We start from the raw sequence: 22488 nt of genomic DNA on the forward strand, positions 1-22488 counted from the left end.
ATTTCTCCTAGTTGTGTCTTGCAGCTTGTGATTTGAGGATCTGGGGAGGTTCTAACCTGTGTACCTGATACATGGGAATGAAGGTGTTACTGTCAGGGTCTTTAATCTTAGTCTGAGTGGGAAGGCCTGTTCTGTCATTGACCATTGTTGTGAAACACAGTGGGCAGCTTGAGAGATAGGAGACCAGTTGAATACCTGGTCTCCTATTCAATCCCTTTAGCCTCCTCTACAGGTCTAGACCACCTACCTCATTAGAAACAAGAATTTCAGCAATCTCTAACCAGATAGAAACCAGTTTGTTTGTGTTTGGGGTTCATCGGAGTCAAAAAGGGGAATAAATATTTGTGAAGGGCTATATTCAGCTTCTGAGAAAGGAGTCAATATTTGAGTTTGGTAATAACTTGGACAAATGTTGGATCTAGGCAACAGTGTGCAGGAAATGGAGATGCGAGCAACCAGAACTCAGTGTGGCCTTCCTCTGAATCCCAGGCAGAGTCTGTTTGGAAAGAGTGGAATGTCTTTTGATGTTGATCAAGGAATATTACCCAGGACTGGCTTGTCAGTTTACATGGACAGGAACACTCTCTCTACACTGCTCCCCCATCAAACAGACCCAGGACAGGAACAGCACGGGGTTAGATACCAAGTAACGCTTCCTCTGTAAATGAGCATGGTCAGCTAAGATTTAAGCCACTGGTTCTGGTAATGTTGAAACCTGGGTTAATGATGTCGAGACAAGTTGAAATCCCAGGACAGTGTTGAATTTAAATTGATTGATGAAGTAAACCTGGAATAAAACATTCTTCTCCATGATGATGACCATGAGCTACGGCATTGCTATAAAACCCCACCTAGTTCACTCATGTCCTTTCAGGACAGATATCTGCCATCCTCACCTGGTCATGAGAGTCCAGACTAACTCTTCATAGGCTGAGACAAATGTGTTCACGAAGGCAGCTCATCACCACCTCCTCAAGGGGCAGTTAGGGACAGGCAATAAATGTCTGTCTGAGCCAACAATGCTCACATCCTATGAATGCATTCAGAAGAACATTACTCCATTAACTATTCCTGGATCAGGTGTGTCTCTTTAATGTTTGGGTGTTTTTGAGGGGATGAGGTGTCATTGCACTTGGCATCACCATCACCCTCTCCCCGTGCTGATCCTGTTGGACTGTGTTGAATGTTCCTCCCTTTCTGGAGTTTGGTATCTTTGCTGCTTTTGAATTTTCTCAACCTTCTTTCCACTTTTGTTTTTACAGTCACTCTCTGCTGTAGTGGTTTTTGAACGGAGACGATGCCTCCCACAGCCAGAGGGCCACAGGGTTACACGCCCCCGGATGGAGGGTGGGGTTGGGCCGTAGTGCTGGCCTCCTTCGTTTCCATCGGATTCTCCTACGCTTTTCCCAAAGCTATCACTGTCTTCTTTAAGGAAATTAAGGACATCTTTCAATCCACGGACAGCCAGGTCTCTTGGATCTCCTCCATAATGCTGGCAGTGATGTATGCTGGAGGTGAGTCAGCTTGAACATACACACAATGTACACACAACGTACACACAACATATACACAACGTACGAACCAGGAGCAGGAGGAAGCTACTCATCTCCTGGAACCTGCTCTGAAATTTGATCAGGTCACAACCAATCAAACTGGGGCCTCAACTCCCACCGAACTCCCTCACATGCACACTCACATACACCGCACCCCTCACACACACCGCACCCCTCACACACACCGCACCCCTCACATACACCGCACCCCTCACACACACCCCACCCCTCACACACACCCCACCCCTCACACACACCGCACCCCTCACACACACCCCACCCCTCACATACACCGCACCCCTCACACACACCCCACCCCTCACACACACCCCACCCCTCACATACACCTCACCCCTCACACACACCCCACCCCTCACACACACCCAATCCCTCCCACACACCCCACCCCTCACACCCCACCCCTCACACACACCGCACCCCTCACACACACCCCACCCCTCACACACACCCCACCCCTCACACACACCCCACCCCTCACATACACCGCACCCCTCACACACACCGCACCCCTCACACACACCGCACCCCTCACATACACCGCACCCCTCACACACACCCCACCCCTCACACACACCCCACCCCTCACATACACCTCACCCCTCACACACACCCCACCCCTCACACACACCCAATCCCTCCCACACACCGCACCCCTCACACCCCACCCCTCACACACATCCCACCCCTCACACACACCCCACCCCTCACACACACCCCACCCCTCACATACACCGCACCCCTCACACACACCCCACCCCTCACACACACCCCACCCCTCACATACACCTCACCCCTCACACACACCCCACCCCTCACACACACCCAATCCCTCCCACACACCCCACCTCTCACACCCCACCCCTCACATACACCGCACCCCTCACACACACCCCACCACCTCACACTAACATCTCCACCTCCCTCATACACACCCCAGCCACCCCACACACACACCCCACCCCTCACACACACCCCACCCCTCACACACATCCCACCCCTCACACACACCCCACCCCTCACACACACCCAATCCCTCACACACACCCAATCCCTCCCACACACCCCACCCCTCACACCCCACCCCTCACACACACCCCACCACCTCACACTAACATCTCCACCTCCCTCATACACACCCCAGCCACCCCCACACACACCCCACTCCACACACACACCCCACCCCACACACACACACCCCACCCCACATATCCCACCACTTCACACATACATCCCCACCTCCCTCATACACACTCCACCCCTCACACACACCCCACCCCACACACACCCCACCCCTCACACACACCCAATCCCTCACACACACCCAATCCCTCCCACACACCCCACCCCTCACACCCCACCCCTCACACACACCCCACCACCTCACACTAACATCTCCACCTCCCTCATACACACCCCAGCCACCCCCACACACACCCCACTCCACACACACACCCCACCCCACACACACACACCCCACCCCACATATCCCACCACTTCACACATACATCCCCACCTCCCTCACACACATCCCACCCCTCACACACACCCCACCCCTCACACACACCCAATCCCTCACACACACCCAATCCCTCCCACACACCCCACCCCTCACACCCCACCCCTCACACACACCCCACCACCTCACACTAACATCTCCACCTCCCTCATACACACCCCAGCCACCCCCACACACACCCCACTCCACACACACACCCCACCCCACACACACACACCCCACCCCACATATCCCACCACTTCACACATACATCCCCACCTCCCTCATACACACTCCACCCCACACACACACCCCACCCCACCACCTCACACATACATCCCCACCTCCCTCCCACACACCCCACCCCTCACACACACCCCACCCCACACACACCCCACCTCTCACACACACCCCACCTCTCACACACACCTCACCCCTCACACACACCCCACCCCTCACACACCCCAACCCTCTCACACATACCCCACCCCACAGACACACCACACCCCACAGACACACCCCACCCCACACACACATCCCACCCCTCACAAACACCCCACTCACACACACATCCCACCCCACATGCACACCCTACCACCTCACACATACATCCCCACCTCCCTCATATGCACCCCAGCCCCCCCTCCACACTCACACACACACATACCACCCCACACACACAGATCCCACCCCACAGTCACACACCCCACATACAGACACACACATTCCCCACACTCTCATATATTCCGATTCCCACATACACTCGAAACCCCACAGGCTCCCCCAGAAACACTACCCTTCTTCACACACACATCCACACTACTATTCACATTCCCATACAAACACACGCACTCTCATACACACGCACTCTCATACACACATTCCTATACACACTCAACATTCCCACACACACAAACACATACAGACCTAAACACACACAAACCCATATCACCACACACTGCAACACACAACTATATCAAACCTTTCAGCACTGAGAGATATCCCAAACACTCCGTCAGTACTGACCCTCTGACAGTGTGGCACTCCCTCAGCACTGACCCTCCGACAGTGCGGTGCTCCCTCAGCGCTGGGTAATTGCAGTGGTATTTCAGCCCAGTTCCTGGGGTGGACCTGAGGGGAGAGGGAGTGCTACCTCAGTTGCCAGTTGTTACTGTTGGCAGTGGATAGACGCCGTGGATGTGCTCAAACTGATTTGTGGGGGATGTCAGACTGGTGTATAGAAAAAAGAGATAGAGGTTTCAGTAACTAACCTTAACATTTGCTTTTTGCAACTGTTAGAAACACCCAGATTAACCTCTTATTATCAAAGCAGGCCATTCAGCCCATTTACAGGCTGCCAGGTCTCTGAAAGAGCTCTGTAATTCGTTACTTCCCTTCACTAGGAATGTAACTCTAAAAAAATTCCTTTTCCAGGACGTCTTCACTTCCCTTTTGAAAGTTACTGTTGAGTCTGCTTCTAATGTCCTTTTTGGCAATGTGTTCCAGATTAAAACAATTCTGTGTGAGGGAGATTCTTATTTTCACCTGTTTTAACTGTTACTAAAATTTATGTCTGTCCTGATTACTGACCCATTCCACTGGAAACAGTTGCTTTTTGTTGACTCTTTCAGAAGCATCTGTCAGTTTCAACATCACAACCAGAAATGCTGCTCAGCTTCTTGTCAAATCAACCCTTCCCCTCTCGCTTCACAAACCTTAACTCTTTCATTCCTGGTATTATTTCAGAATTAGCTTGAATTTACTAGCCAGCTAATTATTATTTGCATCTGTGCTCCAATCAACCTTCTTTAGACAGTGCGGCACTCCCTCAGTATGACCCTCTGACAGTGCAGCACTCCCTCAGTACTGACCCTCTGTCAGTGCGGCACTCCCTCAGCACTGACCCTCTGTCAGTGCGGCACTCCCTCAGCACTGACCCTCTGTCAGTGCGGCACTCCCTCAGCACTGACCCTCTGTCAGTGCGGCACTCCCTCAGCACTGACCCTCTGTCAGTGCGGCACTCCCTCAGTATGACCCTCTGTCAGTGCGGCACTCCCTCAGTACAGACCCTCTGTCAGTGCGGCACTCCCTCAGCACTGACCCTCTGTCAATGCGGCACTCCCTCAGTACAGACCCTCTGTCAGTGCGGCACTCCCTCAGCACTGACCCTCTGTCAATGCAGCACTCCCTCAGTACAGACCCTCTGTCAGTGCGGCACTCCCTCAGCACTGACCCTCTGTCAATGCGGCACTCCCTCAGTATGACCCTCTGTCAGTGCGGCACTCCCTCAGTATGACCCTCTGTCAGTGCGGCACTCCCTCAGTATGACCCTCTGTCAGTGCGGCACTCCCTCAGTATGACCCTCTGTCAGTGCGGCACTCCCTCAGCACTGACCCTCTGTCAGTGCGGCACTCCCTCAGTATGACCCTCTGTCAGTGCGGCACTCCCTCAGTATGACCCTCTGTCAGTGCGGCACTCCCTCAGTATGACCCTCTGTCAGTGCGGCATTCCTGAGCACTGACCCTCTGTCAGTGCGGTACTCCCTCAGTACTGACCCTCTGTCAGTGCGGCACTCCCTCAGTACTGACCCTCTGTGCGCACTGCCTCAGCACTGACCCTCTGACAGTGCGGCACTCCCTCAGCACTGACCCCCTGACAGTGCGGCACTCCCTCAGCTCCGACAGTGCAGCACTCCCTCAGTACTGACCCTCTGACAGTGCGGCACTCCCTCAGCACTGACCCTCCGATAGTGCGGCACTCCCTCAGCACTGACCCTCTGACAGTGTGGCACTCCCTCAGCACTGACCCTCTGTCAGTGCGGCACTCCCTCAGTACTGACCCTCTGACAGTGCGGCACTCCCTCAGCACTGACCCTCCGATAGTGCGGCACTCCCTCAGCACTGACCCTCTGACAGTGTGGCACTCCCTCAGCACTGACCCTCTGTCAGTGCGGCACTCCCTCAGCACTGACCCCCTGACAGTGCGGCACTCCCTCAGCACTGACACTCCGACAGTGCAGCACTCCCTCAATACTGACCCTCTGACAGTGCGGCACTCCCTCAGCACTGACCCTCCGATAGTGCGGCACTCCCTCAGCACTGACCCTCTGACAGTGTGGCACTCCCTCAGCACTGACCCTCTGTCAGTGCGGCACTCCCTCAGTACTGACCCTCTGTCAGTGCGGCACTCCCTCAGCACTGACCCTCTGACAGTGCGGCACTCCCTCAGTACTGACCCTCTGACAGTGCGGCACTCCCTCAGCACTGACCCTCTGACAGTGTGGCACTCCCTCGCACCGACTCTCCAGCAGTGTGGCACTCCCTTGCACTGACCCTCTGACAGTGCGGCACTCCCTCAGTATTGACCCTCTGTCAGTGCGGCACTCCCTCAGCACTGACCCTCTGTCAGTGCGGCACTCCCTCAGCACTGACCCTCTGTCAGTGCGGCACTCCCTCAGTACTGACCCTCTGTCAGTGCGGCACTCCCTCAGCACTGACCCTCCGACAGTGCGGCACTCCCTCAGTACTGACCCTCTGACAGTGCGGCACTCCCTCAGCACTGACCCTCTGACAGTGTGGCACTCCCTCGCACCGACTCTCCAGCAGTGTGGCACTCCCTTGCACTGACCCTCTGACAGTGCGGCACTCCCTCAGCACTGACCCTCTGACAGTGCGGCACTCCCTCAGTATTGACCCTCTGTCAGTGCGGCACTCCCTCAGCACTGACCCTCTGTCAGTTGCACACTCCCTCAGTACTGACCCTCTGTCAGTGCGGCACTCCCTCAGCACTGACCCTCTGACAGTGCGGCACTCCCTCAGCACTGACCCTCTGTCAGTGCGGCACTCCCTCAGCACTGACCCTCTGTCAGTTGCACACTCCCTCAGTACTGACCCTCTGTCAGTGCGGCACTCCCTCAGCACTGACCCTCTGACAGTGCGGCACTCCCTCAGCACTGACCCTCTGTCAGTGCGGCACTCCCTCAGTACTGACCCTCTGTCAGTGCGGCACTCCCTCAGTACTGACCCTCCGACAGTGCGGCACTCCCTCAGCACTGACCCTCTGTCAGTGCGGCACTCCCTCAGTACTGACCCTCTGACAGTGCGGCACTCCCTCAGCACTGAGCCTCTGACAGTGCGGCACTCCCTCAGTACTGACCCTCTGACAGTGCGGCACTCCCTCAGCACTGACCCTCTGACAGTGCGGCACTCCCTCAGCACTGACCCTCCGACAGTGCGGCACTCCCTCAGCACTGACCCTCTGACAGTGTGGCACTCCCTCAGCACTGACCCTCCGATAGTGCGGCACTCCCTCAGCACTGACCCTCCGACAGTGCGGCACTCCATCAGCACTGACCCTCTGACTGTGTGGGTCTCCCTCAGCAATGATTACTGCATGTGAATCCCTTGACACAATATCAGTCTGCTCTGCCCCATTTCAGTGTCTCAGCTCAGACCCAGCACTGAATCTAAAGTCCAATCACTGTGTTTGCTGTTGCTAGTTTTAAAGGAATGTCAATTGCAGAAAAGCTGCAGATATTAGCGATCTGAGCTTGACTTTGAGTGAGTGATTGTGGGGAAACCTGTGGACCTCTCGGACATTCGGGTTTGGAATCGGGTGGGTTGTGCTGCCCCTGCACCACGGGCTGAGCCAGAGACTTAGTGAGTTGGCAGTTACCAGGCAGCTTTCCAGCACTGAGAATGAGTGTGTACTCGAAACACTTTGAGTGCTCAGAATTATTTCAAACTGATTCTGAATCCTGTGAGCATTGGATCGAAGTGAAATCAGAGTCGCTCTGCTCTCACTGGAAGGTTAAAGTGTGGGGACTGGTAACTAACTGGCTCACTGACACACTCCACTTCTTAAACAACACATGTCTGATTACTGGGGCATTGAAAACAGTGTTCTGACTTTTAAAAAAAACTTGAATAAGTACTTTGCAAAATATTTCATTCTGTTTTGTTCTGGAAGTGGTGTTTTTCAATGACCCACAGATTCTGGTCATTGTTGTGATTGGCAACTGGCCATTTTCTATGTTAAAGTTCCACAGTTCAAATTCCTCAACGCAGTTAGACTTACCGAAAAGTGGATACGTCACAGAATAAACTATTTGGCTCATTGAGGCTTGTTACAAGAGTTCAGTGTTACTCTGTGCACATCAACAGGACAACCTGTCAGGTAGGTAAAAACAATGACTGCAGATGCTGGAAACCAGATTCTGGATCAGAGTGATGCTGGAAGAGCACAGCAGTTCAGTCAGTATCCGAGGAGCAGAAAAATCAACGTTTCGGGCAAAAGCCCTTCATCAGGAATAAAGGCAGAGAGGAGAAAGTGAGGACTGCAGATGCTGGAGATCAGAGCTGAAAATGTGTTGCTGGAAAAGCACAGCAGGTCAGGCAGCATCCAAGGAGCAGGAGAATAAAGGCAGAGAGCCTGAAGCGTGGAGAGATAAGCTAGAGGAGGGTGGGGGGGGGGGGGGGGGTTGGGGAGAAAGTAGCATGGAGTACAGTAAGTGAGTGGGGGAGGGGATGAAGGTGACAGTATGAGTATTCACAACTGTGCCAACTCAATGACTTGTTGACTGACTTAAAATTACTGCAAAGTAATTAAGCTTGGATCCTTCAGTCACTATGTAGCATGCCTGCACTCATGTATGCGTGTCTGTCTGAGTGTGTGTGTATGTTTATGTGTGAGGGTCTTTGTGTCTGTATCTGTGTATGTGTGTGTCTGCCTCTGAGTGTGAGTGTCTTTTGAACTTCTGTCTGTGTGTTTATGTGCATCTCTGTCTGTGTGGATGTGTATGTGTGGGTTTCTGTGTACGTATGATTGAAACTGTGTGTATGACTGTGTGTCTGTGTCTGTGTATCTGTGTGACTATATGAATATGTGACTCTGTGTGTGTGTGTGTATATGTATGTCTAGGCTAGATTCCCTACAGTATGAAAAAGGCCCTCTGAAGAGTAACCCACCCAGACCCATTCCCCTATCCTATATTTACCCCTGACTAATGCACCTAACATGTTGGGCAATTTAGCATGGCCAATCCACCTGACCTGCATGTCTTTGGATTGTGGGGGGAAATCAGAGCACCCAGAGGAAACTCATACAGATACAGGGAGAATGTGTAAACTCCACACAGACAGTCACCCGAGGCTGGAATCGAATCTGTGACCCTGGCGCTGTGAGGCAGCAGTGCTAACCACTGAGCCACCGTGCCGGCCCCACCATGTCAGTGTGACTGTGTGTGTGTGTCTGTATGTGTGTGAGTGTGAGTGTGTGTGTGTGCGCACGCGCGTAAGAGTCGATGAAGCAGACTCCATTAGCTTTCCCATCCTACCACTTGCTTTATCCTGCCCATGTCTTCACCAACAACTGGACTGTCCTAGCATTCCTTATATTTGCTCCTGAATACCTCTTTCTGAATTCTGATATTCCACGAGTGTTAATAATCAAAGTACAATGATGCGTAAGTAAACTAGGAAATAAATAATAGTGGTACAATGCATACATTAAACTTCTGATTGATGTGTTGATAAGGAAGTGATTGTTTGATAATTACCTTGTGGTTCCTTTCGAAGGCACCTGAGGCGACTGATTGAGTGATATAGTACATTGGACATTAATGGGCTTGTTTTGAAATTGTGCCTCTTACTCTGTCACTGTGCAGAATCACTCAATCTTTCAAAGATCCTTTCAGATCCTTTCATGACTTTGAACCAAACTAGGTCACTGCATTATCACTGGCAGTTCGGCATCAGTCAGTGTCAGTAAACATGATCTGAGTGACACTGAATCCTAACCCTATTGTCAATCAGTTAAACCAGAAGCCACAAGTGCAAATAGAATGGTCCTACATAGGAGGAGGCCATTCAGCCCCTTCTGTCCGTACTGGGCAAGGTATGCTAAGTTGCAATTCTTTTACACCTTTCCTGAAACTCTTTACAACCTGTAAGTCTTTGTGAAGTGTTGACATTGTTGTCCTTTTGGAAGGATGGCAGACAATTCATACACAGCAAGATCCCACAAACAACAATATGGTAGAAATCAGATCATCTGTTTTTGTGATGTTGACTAGGAGACTAGGACAAACTCTCCTTCTCCTCTGTGAAACCCTGCCATGGGATCATTTATACCAATGTAAGAGGAAGGCGAGACAGAGCCTCAGTGTAATGTCTCATCCAAAGAAAATGGCACCTCTGACACTGCAGCACTCACTCAGTACTGCACTGCAGTGGTAACCTTAAGTGAAGCCAGAAAATATTAGACTCAGAGGTGAGGGTGCTTCTAATTAAGCCACAGCTCTCACACGTGCAGATGTACGCATATATAGAAACATCCCCCCCCTCCCCCCACATACACAGACATAGGCACGCATGTATACATACTCATCTGCACATGTACACATATACACATGCACAAACATGTAGACACATACACACGGGCACACACAAATGCACATGTACACACTCATACATTCACACCAACAGCCACTCATCCTCTGACTGACTCACTCACTCACCATCTGCTTTCTCCACTTTGTTCAGGCCCTGACTGGTGTTATCTTCCCTTTCCCACAAACAATCTGATTCAACAGCATAAACTAGAGCCGGTCATCACACTGCCTCATGATCCTATCACATGCAGCCAACGTGGCCACACTGAGTGCACAGGTTACAGGGGCCTGGAACTTTTCACACAGTTGGGTTCCTGCCAAACACAGCCTGAGGTTAGAAGCTTTTTTTTAAGCCAAAAACAGAAGATCAGATGAGAAAAGGTCCTGAGAGGGCAGGTACTGAAACATTGGCCTGGTTGTGTGATTGAATCACAAGCTGTCTTTGGGGGAAAAAATACCTGATTTGCTGAGGACAGCAGGAGCTGAACTGTGACCTGTCACGCTGCAGACATGGGGGAGGGGCAGTGGGTAAGGGCAGGGGCACTCTGCATATGGACTAATTCAAGCTTCCCATCATACGCGGCCCTTCAAAAGTATAGGGAGTGGAGGAGGTGCTGTATATAAAGGAAATTCAGGGGGTGAAGAGGGTCCAGGAAACACCTTTGACAGATGGGATCAGGGAAAACTCTGAGTTTTTATATAAATAAATTAAGAATAAGAGGATTGCCAGGGAAAGACTGGGGCCTGTAGAAACCAAAGGAGCAATCTGTACGTGGAACCAGGGAAAGTGGGTGCCGCCTTAAATGAATATTTCCATTCTATTTTCAAGGACCTGAAGTGATGTATCCCAGGCTGCTATGGGGGAGGAGGTTGGGCTAGGGAGGAGATTGCTGGGGCCTCCCTGGCCACAGGTGAAGTGCCAGATGACTGGAGGTTCCTTTTTTCCTCCGAAACAGAGAACGTGCATTTATACAGTCTCCAGGTCTCCCTAACCTGATTTACACCCAATAAGGTGGTTTGACGAGTCGTCACTGTTGTAATCACAAACAGAACACTGCCCCTCAGGAAAGACTGCAAACATTTGGGGAGGGGGCAGGAGGATGTTTACCAGGACATTACCAAGCCTGTCAGTGCGGGGAGAAAAGATGTGACTGGTCTCTGTGTTTCAATAAGGGGTCATGTCAGCAAGAGGCGATACCCCTGTAGTGTGGGACTTGAACCCCCAACCTTTGGAATCACTGATGTGAGCAGTACACACTGAATCAGAGTTGCCAGCTCTTGCAAAGCAGCAGTCACTATCTTTAACAGAGCTGTCCCAGGTGATGACTTGCCAACACACTACTGTTCAACTGGTTGGTGCTAAAAAAGGCACCGAATGCTGCTGATCAAAGATTTTAGTCGAGCCAAAATACCATCTTACACAAGACTCCAAGGAACTGTTTTGTTGCTATCCCACAGTGCAGCTGGGATATCAAAATGGAAAAATATGAGAATCTGCAATGTTTGAGCATTGACAATGGAATTCTAATGCCAGAAAAAGGGATATTTGCTGGGACTGGTTAAATGTTTGATGGGGACAGTGTAGAGGGAGCTGTACTCTGTATCTAACCCCATGCTGTCCCTGTCCTGGGAGTGTTTGATGGGGACAGTGTAGAGGGAGCTGTACCCTGTATCTAGCCCCGTGCTGTCCCCGTCCTGGGAGTATTTGATGGGGAGGGAGACAGTGTAGAGGGAGCTTTACTCTGTATCTAACCCCATGCAGTCCCTGTCCTAGGAGTGTTTGATGGGGACATGTAGAGGGAGCTTTACTCTACATCAGGAAGGAGCTTTCCTCATGACGAATTGACCACTGCACTGAATAGACAATAGGCTGTATATTATAGGAGGAGGTGGGGGGTGGAATTTGGCAGTCAATTTGTACAGCAGTTCCAACAGCTGCAATGTGCTAGTTTCCATATAGTTGATGATTTTGGTTGAGACAGAAATTTGGGTAAGCTAGCACCATGACATCTCTCACATTCACTCCACAGGGCAGAAGGAACTTCATCAGAGGGGTCACAGTGAAATGCTCTTATCATGGAGTCATAAAGCACAGAAAATGGCCCTTCTGCCCCTTGAGCCTAAAACAACCCGCTGACTTTCCAATCTCATTTCCCAGCCCTAGGCCCAAAGCTGTGTCTGCCTGGGCAGCACAAGTGAACATCTAAATCCTTCTTCAATGTGATTTGGGTTTCCGCCTCTCCTACCCTTTACAGGCAGCGGGTTCCAGCCCTCCAAACCTCTGCCCCTTTACCTTGAACCTGTCTCCCCCCGCCTACCCCTGGTCAATGATCCCTCCATCAAAGGGAAGAGTTTCTTCCTGTATCCCCTATCTATGCCCCTTGTAATTTTATCCATTTCAAACATGTCCCCTCTTAATCTGCTCTGCTGTAAGGAAAGCAAACCCAGTCTGTCCAATCTCTCTTCCTTTCTCTCTCCAGCCCAGGCAACATCCTGGGAAATTTCCTTTGCCCCCTCTCCAGTGCAGTCACGTGCCTTGAATAATGTGCATTCCGGAACTACGCACAATCCTCTCGCTGTGGCTGCACTCTGGGTTTATATAGCACCATCATCACCTTGAGTGCTTCACTGGGTGTGTCAGTTTGTTTATGCTCAACTTTCTCAAGTGGAATTTTGAAGGCTGAATGTTCTCACTGTGAGCTCAGGATGTGACACTGAATTCCTGGAACCCAGGCTGACAACGCGCTGCAGCATCTGAGATCCGACTGCTGTCTCTTGGCTAAAGCCCGAATAGAAGGAATGTGAGATGGCAAAGTGAATCAGAGCTGTGTGAGCAGGCCCCTTGGTTTCATGTTTATTTGGCAGACTGTGTCTCTGGGGACGTTGGTTAACTGCAGGTTTCAGCAGAGACTGTGTGTATGGAACAAAGAATGAGAATCATGCCCCTGGCATCTGTCAACCGCAGAAACATAGCAGAGGAAGTGACTTGTGTTCACCAGAGACTATGAGCATCTGGAATGGGCTGAACTACACTGGGGGCTGGTGAACCCAGCTTGGGGGAGGCCAGTTCAGCACCGACACTGGGAGGGCTCTAACCTCAATGTGTGTGTATTAAATGTCAGGGAAAAATGAAGACTCAGCCCAACCATTCATGCTTAGCCTCTCCACTTCCAACCTCACTATCCTGGTGGGGTTGGAGTGAGAACTTGTCAGAGAGTAACAGCATCAAAAAGTGCATTGCTGGAAAAGCACGGCTGGTCAGGCAGCATCTGAGGAGCAGGAGAAACGGCGTTTCGGGCATAGGCCCTTCAACAGGAATGTCCTGATGAAGGTCAGGCTGTGCTTTTTCAGCACCACACGTTTTGACTCTGATCTCCAGCATCTGCAGTCCTCACTTTCTCCATAGAGTAACGGCGCCGTAGAGTCAGAGAGGTGAACAGGACAGAAAGAGGCCCTTCAGCTCATAGAGTCTGTGCTGGTCAAAAACAAGCTCCATTCTAATCCCACTTTCTAACGTTTCGGAGGGTAGGTGTGGACTTGTTGGGCTGAAGGGCCTGTTTCCACACTGTAAGTTATCTAACCTAATCTAATCTAAACACTTGGGCCATAACCTTGTCTGCCTTGGACAAAGTTAAAAATCCCACAACACCAGGTGATCTTTAGCTTTGTCCACCCCAGTCCAACACCGACTCCTCCACATCGTGTCTGCCTTGTCAGTGCAAGGTGTATTAAAATACTTCTTCAATGTTATGAGGGTTTCTGCCTTTACCACTCTCTCAGGAAGTGAGTTCCAGATCCCCGCCACCCTCTGGGTGAAAAAGGTTGTTCTCACATCGCTCCTAAACCTCCTGCCCCTTACCATAACCCCCCGCGGCCCTGGATATTGAGCCCTCCTTCAGCGGGAGAAGTTCCTTCTTCTTGACCCTATCTATGTCCTCAGTTAGGGAGGGCTCAGGGAGACATATACATCCAGCTAACTTCAGGGAGAGACTTGGGGCATGCTCTGCTGAGAGAGCACAAAGTTTCTTCACCCTGGTTAGAGCCCACATGGAGACTGAGAGCAGATCTGGGCACCACACCTTACCAAGGAGAGACTGGCCTTGGAGGGAGGACAATGTAGGCATAAAAGAATGATACCTCTACTTCAGGAGGAGAGATTATACGAATGAGGCCTGTTTTCTAGCATTTAGAAAGTTAAGAGGTGATCTAATCAAAATCTTTGACTTATTAACAGGAAAAACAGGGTTGACCAATTATTCTCACTGGTTGGTGTTTCTAGAACTAGGGGCATAGTCTGAGAATTAGGGCCAGACTGTTCAGGAGGGATGTCGGGAGGCACTTTTACACACCAAGGGTAGGAGAGGTTTGGAACTCTCTTCCACAAATGGCAGTGGAAGCTGCATCCGTTGTTAATTTTAAATCTGATTTGGATTATTTTTATTAAGCAGTGGTACTAAGGGGTATGGGCCAAAGGCAGGTATGTGGAATTAGGCCATGACCTCATTGGATGGTAGAACAGACTCAAAGGGCTGAATGGCCTACTCCTGTTGCTGTGTTCCTCAGGTGACCATGTTAACTAATCTCCTGTACCCTGCAGGTCCCGTCAGCAGTATCCTGGTGAACAGGTATGGCAGCCGGCCTGTGGTGCTACTGGGTGGACTGCTGGCTAGCTCAGGAATGATCATTGCCTCATTCTGCAGGAGCATCGTGGAGCTTTATTTCTGTATAGGAGTCATCGGGGGTAAGTCTTCAGTCGATCTTTGATGCGTGATTCTTCACAATGTTTAATTGTGTGGGGATGATTGCAACAATTAATGTATCAATGGTGTCTCTCGGTGGGATACTATAGTTTGTTACTAAGATTCTGAGTAATACTTAGCCATGTGGTTACTCATTTTAATCCTGTAAAGCATCCTATCCAAAGTCACTGATGATAAAGGGGGGTGCTGGTGGGGAAGTGGTCAACTTGTAACCCAGCTTCCAGGCAAATGTATTGGAGGTATTGGTTCAAATCCCACTAGGAAGGTAGAATCAGTGATGATGAAGTGGCTGTCACTTGTTAAAGGAGAAAGTGAGGTCTGCAGATGCTGGAGATCAGAGCTGAAAATGTGTTGCTGGAAAAGCGCAGCAGGTCAGGCAGCATCCAAGGAACAGGAGAATCGACGTTTCGGGCATGAGCCCTTCTTCAGGAATGAGGAAGGTGTGCCAAACGGGCTAAGATAAAAGGTAGGGAGGAGGGACTTGGGGGAGGGGCATTGGAAATGCGATAGGTGGAAGGAGGTCAAGGTGAGTGATGGAAACAGACCCTTCGGTCCAACCAGTCCAGGCCGACCAGATATCCCAATCTAGTCCCATTTGTCAGCACTTGGTCCATATCCCGCTAAACCCTTCCTATACATATACCCATCCAGATGCCTTTTAAATGTTGTAACCATACCAGCCTCCACCACTTCCTCTGGCAGCTCATTCCACCCTTTGCCTGACATCGTTGCCCCTTAGGTCTTTCCCCTCTCACCTTAAAACTATGCCCTCTGGTTTTGGACTCCCCTATGTTGGGAAAAAGACCTTGGCTATTCACCCTATTGAATTTTCTCATGATTTTATAAACTTCTATAAGGTTCTCCCCCCCCCCCCCCAGTCTAGTTTTGGAGCTCTGTATTGTGGGTAAAGGCCTTATTTGTTTACCCTATCCAGGCCCCTCATGATTTATAAGCCTCTATAACATCACCCCTCACCCTCCGATGCACCAGGGAAAATTACTATAGCCTATTCAGTTCTCCTCAGAGCTCAAATCCTCCAACCCTGGCAACATCCTTATAAATCTTGTCTGAACCCTTTCAAGTTTAACAACATCCTTGGAGACCAGACTTGAATGCAAAATTCCAAAAGTGGCCGAACCAATGCCCTGTACGGCCGCAACAAGATCTTCTAACTTCCATCCTCAGTGCAAGCATTCCAAACGCTTTCTTCACTACCTTAACTACCTGAGACTCCACTTTCAAGGAGCTATGAACCTGCACTCCAAGGTCTCTTTGTTCAGCAACGTTCTCTTCTTCAATCTCTCCTCTTAACTAAATTTTCTCATCCTTGGAACCAATCTCAAAAATCATGTCTGCACTCTCTCTCTCCAAGTGATCACATCCTTGCTATAGTGTGGTGCCCACAAGTGTACACAATACTCCAGCTGAGGTCTTATATCCAGGGTTGTCACAAAGATCGAAGCAGCGTTATTGTAACATTAAATATTTACTGAGTTTTGCTTTAGGGACGTGCTTGTTTTATTCATCTCATTCACTGCTCCTTTTCTTCCTATAACTTTTGGCGTTGTTATATCACCACCATTATTAACTGATCTAACTGAGTTACTGAGGGATTTCTCCACAATGCAACCTCTATGTGCAGAACTGAACTTTCTTCAGTCATTTCCAAACCATTAGTGAGTTCTGTGCAGCATGTCTCAGGGCTCTTTGAGCACTGACAGAACGTTATAAGTTATTGATCCAGTCTTAGCCGCAGTATCAGCACCACTGTCCTGATTATGTAGAGAGCTAACACCTGATGTACATCAGAAATAGGAAAGGATTTGTATTTATGTAGTGCCATCCTCAGTGTTGGAGGTTCCAAAATGACCACATTTTTAGAAATGTGGTCACAGGTGTAAAAAAAACAATGGCAGCCAGTAAAATTCCACAAACACCGATGGGATCATGATCAGAGAATCTCCTTTTAATGATGTTGCTTAAGGATTAAATGTTGGCCAAGACATCAGTAAAACTCAGCTGTGTATCAGGGTTCCGTAACTCAGAGATCTGGCTACTGCTTGCATTTTGCTGGCACCTTTGAATAATGAAACCCCAGAAGGCAGAATTTGAGCCACGTTGGAATTAGGTGGCCAAACTCTTTGTAGCAGCGGGAGGATTGACTTAAAGGTGAGAGAGAGAGACACACAGAGAGTGAGAGCTGCTCACAGAATGACAGATGACGAGACAAAGATAGGGAGACCGAAAGGAAGAGAGGCAGAGACAGAGAGTGAGAGGAAGAGAGACAGAGAGTGAGAGGAAGAGAGACAGAGAGTGAGAGGAAGAGAGACAGAGAGTGAGAGGAAGAGAGACAGAGAGCAAGAGAGAGCTATAAAGAGAGACAAAGTGAGAAAGAGACAGGAACAGAGTGATGTAAGGTGTGTGATTTGCCTATATTTTAAAAATAGTGAGTTTAGAATTTGATTTGAGCTAGTGGTATGTGAGTTTTGGTGAAGAGATTTTTTTGATTAACTTGTACATCTTTCTCTTGCCTTGGTGATTTTATTTTAGAAAGGGAAGTCTTGGAGAGATAACTCTTGGAGGCTAAGAGGAATTAATGACGTTGGGAGAGTTTACATGAGCAAATAATGTGACCAGCTGTGCATTTGGCGTTCAGTTTAAAAGGGCAGAGATTGACTTTTTTTGTTGTTTTGGTCAGGGGAAACAGCCAGAGCTTGACAAAGCTTTTGGGTTTCAGGGTAGGTAAGTTCACAGAAGTCTTGGTTGAAGTGCGATTGTAAAATAGTTGCTCCAGAGAAAGGGAGGTAGCTTAGATTAGAACATAGAACAATACAGCATAGGAATGGGCCCGTTGTCCCACGATATTGTGCTGAACATTGCATCAAATGAAATTAATCCCTTCTACCTGTCCTTGGTCCATATCCCTCCATTCCTTGCATATTCATGTGCTTATCTAAAAGTCCTTTAAATGCCCCTTTTGTATCTGCCTCCTCCACCATCACTGGCAGTATGTTCCAGACTCCTACCACTCTCTGTGCTCCTCACATCTCCTTTGACCTTTCCCCCTCTCACCTTAAATGCAAGCTGCCCAGTATTAGACATTTCAACTCTGGGAAAAAGATTCTGACCACCAACCCTATCTATACATCTCATGATTTTACAGACTTCCATCAAGTCTCCCCTCAGCCTCCACTGCTCCAGAGAAAACAACTCAAGTTTTTCTCGCCTCTCAGTATAGCTCATACCCTCAGTTAAGAAATTGGTTACCTTTGTATAAGGAGTTTAGTTTAAAAGTTCCAGAGCAAAAGTATTTGGTTAAAACCTTGAAGGGGTTAAATGAAGTTGAGAAAGTCGAAGCTCAGTTTTATAATGACTCAAGAAAGTGGTGATCAAATTCTGAGAAAGAAATTGAAGCAACTGTGAAACTAAATCCTAACTGTGATAAAAAAAAGGGAATTTTATCTCTGGTGTGAGAACTGTAGAGGAGTACGTTTTGGCTTAAGGGGGGTGTATTTTACTGTGAGCTTTCAAATATTTAAATTTGTGATTTATGTGAAAAGGCTGGTTTATTCTATGGTATCTGCATTTCTTTTGCAGAATAATATTCTGTTTGATTGATAAAACTGCATTTGTTTTTGTTTCTGTGAGAGACCACCATGTTAAAACCAAAAAAAAATAATCTATCAAACCAATTTCAGTCTAGGATTTGGCTTCTTCTGTAATAGAATCGGCCTGAATCCTAACAACAGGGATAGAGGGAGAAGGAGAGATGAAGTGAGTGATAGAGTTCAATTGAGAGACAGAGAGCCTGAGAAGAGAAATAGATAGAGAAACAGTGACAGAGAGAGAGGGAGAGAAAGGTTGAGGGCAGAGACAGCTGATAACATGACCGCCAAAGTGAAGTGATTAGCACTGAGAATGAGCATGAGGAGTGGACACTAAATGGAGAGAAATCAAAGTGTTAAAGAGCTAGTGGAGATGATAGAGTTGGGCTGAGATTGGGCCATGGAGGAATTTGAAAACATCAGTTTCATGTAATTAGGATGAACACACATCCCCTTAAAACATTAACTTGATTTTGCTTTATTTGGAATAACAGCAACTGATTGTTTTTTCTAAAACATTTCTATCTAGGGCTGGGACTCGCCTTCAATCTGCAGCCAGCCCTGACCATGATCGGGAAGTATTTCTACAAGAAGCGTCCATTGGCCAATGGGCTAGCAATGGCGGGAAGTCCAGTTATTCTCAGCACATTAGCCCCTCTTAACCAGTACCTCTTTGACAATTACTCATGGAGGGGGGGCTTCCTGATCCTGGGGGGCATCTTACTCAACTGCTGTGTGGCTGGAGCCCTCATGCGTCCCATAGGCCATCAGTGGAGCAGTGAATCCAAACAGCCAATGGATGATCAGGGAGAGGCTGACGTGAACTCTGACCTCAAGACTGGCAAACCCAAAGCAAAGCTCAGCATTTTCCAAACCATCAGCAAGTACTTGGACTTGTCACTCTTCAAACACAGAGGTTTCCTGATCTACCTGTTTGGCAATGTCATCATGTTCTTTGGCCTGTTCGCACCCCTGGTCTACTTGTCCACTTATGCCAAGCATATGGAAATCGATGAGTACAAAGCAGCCTTCCTCCTGTCCATCCTGGCCTTTGTGGACATGTTTGCTCGGCCATCCATGGGGCTTCTGGCCAACACCAAGTGGGTGAGGCCCAAGATCCAGTACTTTTTCTCCTTCTCCGTCCTCTACAATGGCATCTGCCACATCATGATGCCGTTGGCAACTAATTATACCGGCCTGGTCATCTACACCATCTTCTTTGGGTTTGCCTTTGGCATGTTGAGCTCCGTCCTATTTGAAACCTTGATGGATATGGTCGGTGCACAGAGGTTCTCCAGCGCAGTGGGACTGGTCACCATAGTGGAGTGTTGTCCTGTATTGCTGGGACCTCCGCTGTTGGGTAAGCAGGGCTGTGTGTGCCATTGTGTTGGGATGTAGAGTCATAGAACACAGAAGGATGCCATTCAGCCCATTGTGCCTCTGAAGGAGCAATGAACAAAGGCTCCAGTTACAAGCAGAGGAGCAGGAACAGGCCATTCAGCCCATTGAGTCTGCTACCCTATTCATTCTGATCATAGTCAATCTGATAATCTGCAAATTCACTTTCCTGCCTCCTTCCCATATCCCACGATTCCCCTTACTGATTAAAAATCTATCTTAGCCTTTAACATACTTAACGGCCCAGCCTCGGCAGCTCTCTGTGGTAAAGAATTTCACAGATTCACTATCCTCTGAGAGAAGGAATTCTCCCACATCTGTAAAGAAAGAGGCCCTTATTCTGAGACTACACCCTCTGGTCCTAGACTCTGCCACAGGATAAGCAGACTTTCCTACCAAGGCCTCTAAATGTTTTAATAATGTCACCCCTAAACTCCATTGGGTACAGGTCCAACCTCTCCTCATGGAACAGTCCCTCCATACCCAGGATCAGCCAAATGGACCTTCGCTTTACTGTCCCACATCAGGGTGTATCTTTGCCGAGACTGGGGCCAAAACTGTTCACAGTATTGGAGGTGTGGGCTGACTCGTACCTTGTATTGTTTTAGCAAGATTTCCTTACTTTTACACTCCAGTCCCTTTGAACATTCCATTTGTTTTCCCTATTACCTGCTGAAATATTAGGCTGGCTTTTTTTGATTCATGCATAAGGGATCCTGATTGCTCTATGCTGTAGCGTTCTGCAGTCTTTCTCCATTTAACTAATATTCAACCCCTCTATCTGCCAAAGTCCGTAGCATCACAATTTCCCACGTTATATCTCGTCTGCCATTTTTTTTGCCCATTTGCAGATCCTGTCTGTATCCCTCTGTAGACCCTTTGTGTCCATCTAACCATGTGCCTTTCCTCCTATTTTTGTGTCATCCACAAACTTGGCGACAGTACATTCACTTTTCTCATCTGAGTCATTATTAAATATTGTAAATAATTGTGCCCCACACTGATCCCTGTGGCAATTCAATAGCTACAGATTGTCATCCTGAAGATGTCCCCCTGTCCATGTCCTGCTCTTTCCCTGTAGTTAGTAACAGAGTCATGCAGCACGGAAACAGATCCCACAGTCCAAACACTCCATGCCGATCATAATCCCTAACTAAACTAGTCCCTCCTGCCTGCACCTGCCCAATCCCTCCAAACCTTTCCTATTCATGGATTTATCCAAATATCTTTTAATCACTGTAATTGTACCTTCATCCACCACTTCCCCTGGAAATTCATTCCACACATGAACCACCCTCTGTGTAAAAGATTTGCCCCTCACTTTAAAAAATGTGCCCGTTAGTCTTGAAATCCCCCATCCTAGGGAAAAGGCACTCACCATTAACTCTATCTATATCTCTCATTGTGTTATAAACTTCTATAAGGTCGCCTCTCAACCTCCTACGCTCCAATGAAAAGAGTCGCAGTCTTTGTTTATAACTCAAAACCTTCCATACCTGGCAACATCTCTTCTGAACCCTCCTCAGCTCAGTAATATCCTTCCTGTAGGAGGGTGATCAGAACTGGGCACAGTATTCCAGAAGAGGCCTCATCAATGTCCTGTACACCTCAACATGACGTCCCCACATAGAAATTCAAAGGACTGAGCAATGAAGGCAAGCATACCAAACACCTTTTTAACCCCCCCCCCGTCTATATGTGATGCAAATTTCAAAGAATTATGTACCTTCACCCCGAGGTCCCTCTGTTCTACAACAGGACCCAAGCTTACGTTTGTAAATTCCTGATGGATCTGCTGTCCAGCATTTCCAACAAAATGTTTCCTTATTTCTCTCTTGGATTTATTACCAAACAAATTTGGTTATTGACCTTCCTGCCGTTGGAAACAGTGTATGTAGTTTCCATGTTTACTCAATCAAACCTTCATCATTTTGAACAGCCCCCTTATTAACCCCCCCCCCCCACCTCATTGTGCCTTTGCTGAAGGTATGACAGCCCTCACTCCTCCACCTAATTACAGATTCTTTCTAAAATGGCAAAAGGAAGTAACCCTTTAGTGACTGAAACAGAAAGAGAGAACTGGAACCCTTTGTGCGGTCAATTTGCAATTGGGTTCAAGCGTCACCATAGAGTCATTGTGGCATAGAAGGAGGTCATTCAGCCCATCAAGACTGTGCTCGTTCTCTGTAGAGCAATCTCGTCAGTTCCATTCCCCCTGCTGTATCCCTGTCACTGCAAGTTCCTTGCCCCTATGGGGGCAGGGACC

At 48.8% G+C, this 22488-nt stretch overlaps 1 protein-coding gene across 2 annotated transcripts in view; it reads left to right on the plus strand.

Moving 5' to 3' along the window:
• The window catches only part of LOC122563030 (monocarboxylate transporter 1-like), a 74349-nt gene that overhangs the window by 47771 nt on the left and 4090 nt on the right, over positions 1–22488 (plus strand). For both annotated transcript variants that reach the window (XM_043716351.2, XM_043716350.2), the window contains exons 2-4: positions 1263–1514; positions 15057–15200; positions 19354–20184. In XM_043716351.2, coding sequence (XP_043572286.1) covers positions 1298–1514; positions 15057–15200; positions 19354–20184 — 1192 coding nt within the window. In that variant the 5' untranslated portion in view covers positions 1263–1297. The remainder of the gene's footprint in view (positions 1–1262; positions 1515–15056; positions 15201–19353; positions 20185–22488) is intronic.

Source organism: Chiloscyllium plagiosum, unplaced genomic scaffold (assembly GCF_037043375.1).
Source record: "Chiloscyllium plagiosum isolate Xiang-an unplaced genomic scaffold, Cpla_swu_hap1 HiC_scaffold_26, whole genome shotgun sequence".
Classification (NCBI taxonomy): Eukaryota; Metazoa; Chordata; class Chondrichthyes; order Orectolobiformes; family Hemiscylliidae; genus Chiloscyllium; species Chiloscyllium plagiosum.